Source organism: Helianthus annuus, chromosome 10 (assembly GCF_002127325.2).
Source record: "Helianthus annuus cultivar XRQ/B chromosome 10, HanXRQr2.0-SUNRISE, whole genome shotgun sequence".
Lineage (NCBI taxonomy): Eukaryota > Viridiplantae > Streptophyta > Magnoliopsida > Asterales > Asteraceae > Helianthus > Helianthus annuus.
The window spans coordinates 16,281,362-16,289,096 of NC_035442.2; the positions used below are offsets into that span (position 1 = coordinate 16,281,362).

The 7,735-nt window shown below is 39.2% G+C and overlaps 1 protein-coding gene across 1 annotated transcript; it reads left to right on the forward strand.

The window, feature by feature from the left end:
• Nucleotides 1–2,028: 2,028 nt before the first annotated feature.
• LOC110880679 (calcium-transporting ATPase 12, plasma membrane-type) lies at nt 2,029–5,029 on the forward strand. The gene has a single exon (XM_022129156.1). It carries the CDS (start codon nt 2,029–2,031, stop codon nt 4,945–4,947), a length of 2,919 nt encoding a protein of 972 aa, XP_021984848.1. The 3' UTR covers nt 4,948–5,029.
• The last annotated feature ends 2,706 nt before the right edge of the window (nt 5,030–7,735 follow it).

Below are 7,735 nucleotides of genomic sequence, written 5' to 3' on the forward strand. Positions count from 1 at the left end.
TTCCCAAATTTCAAGCGAGCCAAACCACCTAGACCAGGTGTCCTTACGTTCGATCTAATACTTTGACGCCGCATCATCCGACTGGAACGTTAGTAGTACCCTTATGCCTCCCAGGTATCGGACCTCTGCACCCCCTAGCTTCCCATGTAAACTTTCCATCCCAAGGGAGTTGAGCGCATCCACGTTGTGAGCCTCACCCACCAACGAGTTCCCTCCCCAATGCTTTATAGTCATACAATCATCCAAATCCACATGCACAGAGACCTACTAAGCAATCAAAATCCGGGCAGAGTAAAACCACCGAAACAATGAGCAAGAACCGAATACAATCGAACCCAAACCCCCCAAACAATGCTCGTATCACGCAGCTGGAAAAGGAACCTACCGCACAATCACAGGATTGTTACACCGAGCCGGGTTAAGATCGATAAGGAACCAGTGGCGGATCTAGAAAATCCGCCAAGCCGTAACCTTTTATAAAAAAAGCCGTAACGAAATCGTAAAAACGTCAAATTTTTCCAAAATTTACACTAATTTTACACTACCGCCGAAACGCCAAGCCGTAGCGGAGGTTGCCCCTTCTTATATGCTAGGTCCGCCCCTATAAGGAACTCGCCGAAAATGAAAAGAAAACGATCAACGGATCTCTCTCTCTTAGAGTTTAATAGGTACACACTAGCTACTTGTATGTTTACGAGGCTTTACAAGTGATATAACTTTAATGGACGTATACATCATACTACAGTCTAAAGCAATCGAAAGAAGTTTGTTTTGAGCTTTAAATGGGATGTTTACGTGGCTTTACATGTGATATAACTTTAATGGACGTATACATCATACCAAATTAATGACCATAATAACATAATGTCGTGGGTTGAATTTCTGTGACCATTTTTGGAGTGGTTTGCCGAGGATTTGTGTTCTGCTTGAACTGCCCAACACTTGCGGAGGAAAGTGGACGAGTAACTTCACAGAAATTCATATTTGGTGGTGATGGTGGGGGAGTAACTTCACTGAAATTCATATATTTCAATTTTGCAAACAAATAATTTTCCTTGACGATTAATTAATTTGTTTTTGAACAGTAGATTTCATTGACCAACAAAAACGGCCCAAAACGAGACCAAGGCGCCACCAAACCCCAAACAAACTTCATCTATTTTTTTCACCATTAATAACCACCATGTCATCTTTTTACAGCTATTATATAACAACTATTTAATAATTAGTCCCCCACAATCTAGCATTGCAAAATTGTTATATATGACCATCTATGAATCTTTTTGCGTATAAAAGCGATCTTCTTGATAAATTCGAATGAAAAGAAGAAAATATATTAGATAACTAGATAAATTAACCCATTAAATTGTTTAATTTCTTGATAAATTCGTATGAAAAGAAGAAAATATATTAGATAACTAGATAAATTAACCCATTAAATTGTTTAATATATTTAATGGATTTTCTATACATATATAGTACATAAAGTAAAAACGATTTTATCAAGATGTGTAATTATAATTTTCAATTGTTATTTTCTTCATTGTAATTTTGATTATATGTACCACATTAACTGACCTCTAGTATTCGAATATCTTTCTCTATATATGTATTATACACGGTCAGAGCAATAAATGAAACGTGCAATACTGCAAAGCAAACTGATGTGTAAAGTTGTTGCGATGAACCGCCAAGGAAAATCTTATACGTACAATGACTTTGACTGATGTGATGTCTGCGCCGTACAAATATACACATCATACGTACGGCGATGATTCAAAATAATAATTAAAATTGTAAAAATTATGAATTTCTATGAAGGTTCATCAAAATCTCCTGTCGTCTGTCACAAAATAATAATTAAAACTTTTAGAAACTATGAATTTCTATGAAGGTTCATCAAAATCTCCTGTCGGCCGTCACATAATTATTCAGTATAAATAAACGGAGCCCAGCTGGTTCAGTATCGCAAATCCTCTTCATATTAGTTAAATCCCTTGGAAAAGTTTCGTACAAAATTCCAGAAAAATGGCAACAAAATGCCAACCCCTGGATAGCATAAGCACCGACACCGCCTTATTTACGGAGGCCAAAAAAAGATGGCGGCGTGCATACCTCACTGCATATTTCTCAAACACCATGGCGTCTATCGCCAAAAACGTCTTCTCCAAGGCGCTACCCGTTTCAGAATTGCCGCCATATTCCGTTATTGATCATAGTGTCGATATAAAGGAAGACTCCCAACATCATTTCAATGATATTGATCAAACACAACTCGTTAATATGGTACAAAACAAAGACGTGGAAACGCTTCGCGGGTTTGATGGTGTTAAGGGTTTAGCGAAAACACTTCACTCTCATCTTGACGATGGAGTTGATGGTCAAGATTTAAGCGAAAGGAGAGCCGTGTTTGGTTCCAATACTTACCAAAAACCCCCTCGAAAGGGTTTGTTCTATTTTGTGTTTGAGGCTTTTAAAGATGCCCCCATTCTCATACTAATGGCATGTGCGGTTCTTTCTCTTGGTTTTGGCATCAAAGAAGACGGAATCAAAGACGGGTGGTATGAAGGTGCAAGCATACTTCTCGTGGTCTTTTTCGTTATCTTTGTGTCTGCGGTTAGTAACTTCGGACAAGAAAAACAGTTTCAAAGTCTGTCAAAAATAAGCAATAATATCAAGACAGATGTAGTTCGAGAAGGGAGAAGACAGAAGATATCGATATTCGATATAGTTGTTGGAGATATTGTGGTTTTGAATGTTGGAGATCAGATTCCCGCAGACGGCTTGTTTATTGACGGGCATTCATTGCTGGTGGACGAGTCGAGCATGACAGGCGAGAGTGAGCAAATAGATGTAAACGCTGATAGTAATCCGTTTTTAGTCTCCGGTGCTAAAGTGGCTGATGGGTATTGTCTGATGCTTGTGTTATCAGTAGGGATGAACACTGCTTGGGGGAAAATGATGAGTTCCATCATGGGTGATAATCATGAGCAAACACCATTACAATCGCGCCTCAATAAACTAACTTCCTCAATCGGAAAGGGAGGTCTTGCAATTGCTGTCCTACTTCGTTTAGTTACAGGCATATTCTCGACCGCAGTGACGATCGCAGTGGTGGCCATCCCTGAGGGTTTACCGCTAGCGGTCACCCTCACACTTGCTTACTCGATGAAGAAAATGATGGATGATAAAGCCATGGTTCGGAAGTTATCCGCCTGTGAGACCATGGGTTCCGCAACGGTTATATGCACCGACAAAACCGGGACTTTGACTATGAACCAGATGACGGTAACAAAGTTCTGGCTTGGTCTCGAGTACATAGAACAACAAGCTTCTAATGTTATCGCCTCACAAGTCCTTGAACTTCTACATGAGGCACTGGGATTCAACACTACGGGTTCCGTATTCAATCAGACTTCACGTTCGGAACGCGAATACGTTGGGTCCCCTACCGAAAAAGCAATTTTATCGTGGGCGGTGGAGGATTTGGATATGGATATGGAGAAACTAAAACAAAGTTCGACTGTTCTTCATGTTGAGACATTTAATTCGCAGAAAAAACGAAGTGGGGTTTCGATTAAAAGAAACATTGACAACACGATTCACGTTCACTGGAAAGGAGCTGCGGAGATGGTATTAACGATGTGTTCAGAATATTATGACAACAATGGGTGTAAACTGATAATCAATCCCGATTCAAGAACACAGTTGGAGAATATAATTTCAGGAATGGGAGCAAGTGGTCTTAGGTGCATTGCTTTCGCGTATAAAAAAGTTTTAGATGGTACAGAAACATTAACTGAAGAAGGGTTAACATTGCTAGGAATTGTCGGGTTGAAAGACCCATGCAGATTGGGATCCAAAAAAGCTATTGAAACTTGCAGATCTGCTGGAGTTGAAATCAAGATGATAACTGGAGACAATGTTTTCACAGCAAAAGCCATTGCCACTGAATGTGGAATACTTGAATTGGGCCAAGAGGTACGAGATGGAGAAGTAGTGGAGGGTGTCGACTTTCGAAATTTCACGGATGAAGAAAGAATGCAAAGGGTTGATAAAATCCGTGTGATGGCAAGATCTTCGCCTTTTGATAAGCTTTTAATGGTAAAGTGTTTGAAAGAAAAAGGTCACGTTGTAGCAGTTACAGGTGACGGGACTAACGATGCTCCAGCACTCAAGGAAGCCGATGTTGGACTTTCAATGGGAATTTATGGAACCGAAGTAGCCAAACAGAGCTCAGACATTGTTCTCTTAAATGATGATATTGAATCTGTATCATCCACATTAAAGTGGGGACGATGTGTGTACAATAATATCCAAAAATTCATCCAATTCCATCTTACGATAAATGTCACAATTCTCGTCATTAATTCTGTTGCATCTGTGACATCTGGTTATGTCCCCTTCTCCGCTGTTCAACTTCTGTGGGTGAATCTAATCATGGATACTTTGGGTGCACTTGCACTTGCTACAGAAGGGCCTACTAAGGAACTCTTGAACAAACCTCTTATGGGTCAGGTCGAACCTCTCATTACTAACATCATGTGGAGAAACCTATTAGCACAAGCTATTTTTCAGATTACTGTTCTATTGACGTTCCAATTTAAAGGCAAGGCGATATTTAACGTGGATGAGAGAGTGAAAAACACGATAATCTTTAATACTTTCGTGTTATGTCAAGTGTTTAATATGTTCAACTCGAGGAAGCTGGAGGAACGGAATATATTCGAAGGAATACACAAAAATAGATTGCTTTTCCAAATAACTGGGATTACCGTAATCCTTCAGATTGTGATGGTGGAGTTTTTGAAGACGTTTGCTGAGACAGAAAGATTAAACGGGTGGGGAATTTGTATTGGTATTGCAGCTTTTTCGTGGCCTATTGGGTGGTGTATGAAGTTGATACCAGTACCTGAGAAACCATTTCTAAGCTACATCAGACGCTAAGATCATATAGTTTGCATGTATATTATTCGTATAGGTTGTTCATACTTTTGACTATAGTCTATGGGAATGTTATGATTTGATCTTTTGCTATCTCTGCAAATACATACTTTATAAATACATTAGAACATTATTATGGTTTGTTCCCTTTCTAGGTTACCATCCTAGTTAACTCGGATTCTAAAATATGGAGAAACTTGAGTAACTTAAAACACAATTACCACTTATATGGTTGCATTCGCTAAGTAGTACCTACCCAATGGATATGAAACACATTTGAATTTGGATAACTCCCACACCTTGATATTTTTCTATCTATGTAAGACCATTCAGAACGCCACTGCCCTGCCCAAATATGAAATCTGTCGGTCGTCCTCCATTTCCCTTGGAGTTCAGCTCTCGACGTCTAACCCAATCTTCAATCATCATGTCTCAGTTAAACAACCTTTAGTTCAACAATCACCAAGAATACGCATTGATTAGTCTTCCACATGAAGCTTATTGATGTGCCGTCAGTTATACATATTTTTAGTGCAAATTTACCCCTAAATCCAAGTATTTTAATGACTTTTTAGTTGTAATTACTACCTAAATCGTTCTTATTTGACAAATGCAGATTTCTAAGGTCTCGGGATGAAAAGAAGTAAAAAACGAGCATAAACAAAGTAAAAACCCAAGATTCTAAGGAAATCAACAAGTTGTCAGATTGGCATAGTCGTGTCAGGCTATGGGCACGGACGTGCACAATACCAAGCATCACAAAGTCAACCCAAGAATGGTCAACAAAAGTCCACTAAGGGTCAAGCACGCCTGTGCACCCTCAAGCACGCCCATGCTCAAGATAGGACAAGGATGGAAGGTTCTAGAATCGACCAGGAATGCCCCATGTTCAAAGCTTGTCGGGACACATCAGCATGCATGCCCGTGCCTATACCAGAATCGCAACGGACTAGCAAAGGACAAGAAAGACGAGCAGTGTTGGAATCCTCACAAGGTACGATCATGCCCCCTTAGGCATGCTTGTGCACCCTTGGTCTCATCCAGCCTATAAATAGAAGGCCTTGGCTGCCCATTTTCACTATCCCATTTCACCCACTCGTTTTCCACGTTTCACACACTAAACCTCTGTCATAGAGAAGTCAAAAGGAGTTTGGGATCACTCCACAAAATACTTGTAATAGCTTAGTTTGGGTGTTTGTGTTTCTTTATTGTTTTGAATAATACTGACAAACTTGATGAAAGAGCTGAAAATGTGTCTTTATGGGGTACTCAAATATAAAAAAAAAGGTTATAAAGTGTAGAGTCTAGATCAAAAAAAGTTTATTTTATTCTAGAGATGTTAGTTTTTTATGAGAATGTTTTCCCATATAAAACTAATATATTTTCACAGTCTGGTCTAGATAATACTAGTTTTTTAAATAATTCAATTTTTTGATATTTTTGAGTCTTCAAGTGATGTAAATTGTAGGTCCACTTGGAGGATCAAGAAACCTACTTCCTTGTTGTTAGAACACACTTGCGAGTGCAGAATCCACGTAAGAATGCAAACCGAAGCAAAGTAAACACAAACACGTAACTAAAGATTCACTATCTTGATTAATCTGAAGAGAACAAGTACAAACACATACACACAATGTTTGGACAAACTCTCACTACTCTCTTAACTGTTCTGTGAAGGGTATGCTTATATATATAGGCTGACACAGTTACACTACGAAGTATGTAACTGGACTCACGAAGAATACAGGCCCACGAAAAACATAGTTCTTTGTGGGTCAGACCAACGAAAGACCAGGTCCATTGGCGAAGTATATTCTTCGTGAAAATGTTATCCCTCGAAGAATGGTTCTTCGTGGGAAGGCTGCAATACAGAAGGCAACACAGACAGAAGACAGAAACAGTTAAGACACAACCAAACACTAACAGTCTGCACAACAGCAGCTGTTTTACATATGTTAACATTGACAATAGGTCGACTCGACCAAAACATTACAGACTCGATAAACAAAGACCGTACATTACAGACGTAATTAGAACAAGCAACAGACACAAAAACTGCACCAACAAACTCCCCGTTGGCTGTTGCTTGGTCTTCGGTCTTCGTTCCTAGTGAGCTGCTTCAGATCACGAGCTTCCAGCGTGAATCCCGTGATAATAACAAAAACAAGTGACGCATTGAAATCGTAAAGCTTGATGTACGTCCTTGTCTTCATTGTAACACCTCGTAAAATCACGTCCAATGATGTATTGACACGTGTAATAAACCCTAATGAAGTCAAACATTGAATTTAAGGGACTAATTTTTCGAAAAATCGAAAACTTTGATTATGAAAGGACTGGAAGTGTTAGCATACCTAAAATAAGTTTCTAAATAACCTCTCACGATATTTATATTCACAAATGAGCCACTTGTCGATCGAGTGTAGCCGTTTGCAGAATTAATTGAAAGCTTGCGTAATGAAGGGTTAAAAGCGTCAACATGTTAATTCTTACCTCTGAGTGACCTTTTAACAAACCGGGAGCTTCCTGATATTTGATTATACTCTCGGGAATGCCAAACATTGGTCGTCTAAGGTTTTTATGCCTATAAGTAAAGTTACGCGCAATTTTGCAAGTTAGAGGGCCTAAAAGTGTCAATATGTTTAATTATACCTCTGAATGACCTTTTAGCGAACCCGAAGCATCGTGATGTTTAATAATACTTTCAAGAATGCCTAATATGGATTAGATGAGGCTTCAATGCTATTAAATGATGAGATGCGCAAGTTTGCGCAATAGAGGGACCTAAAGC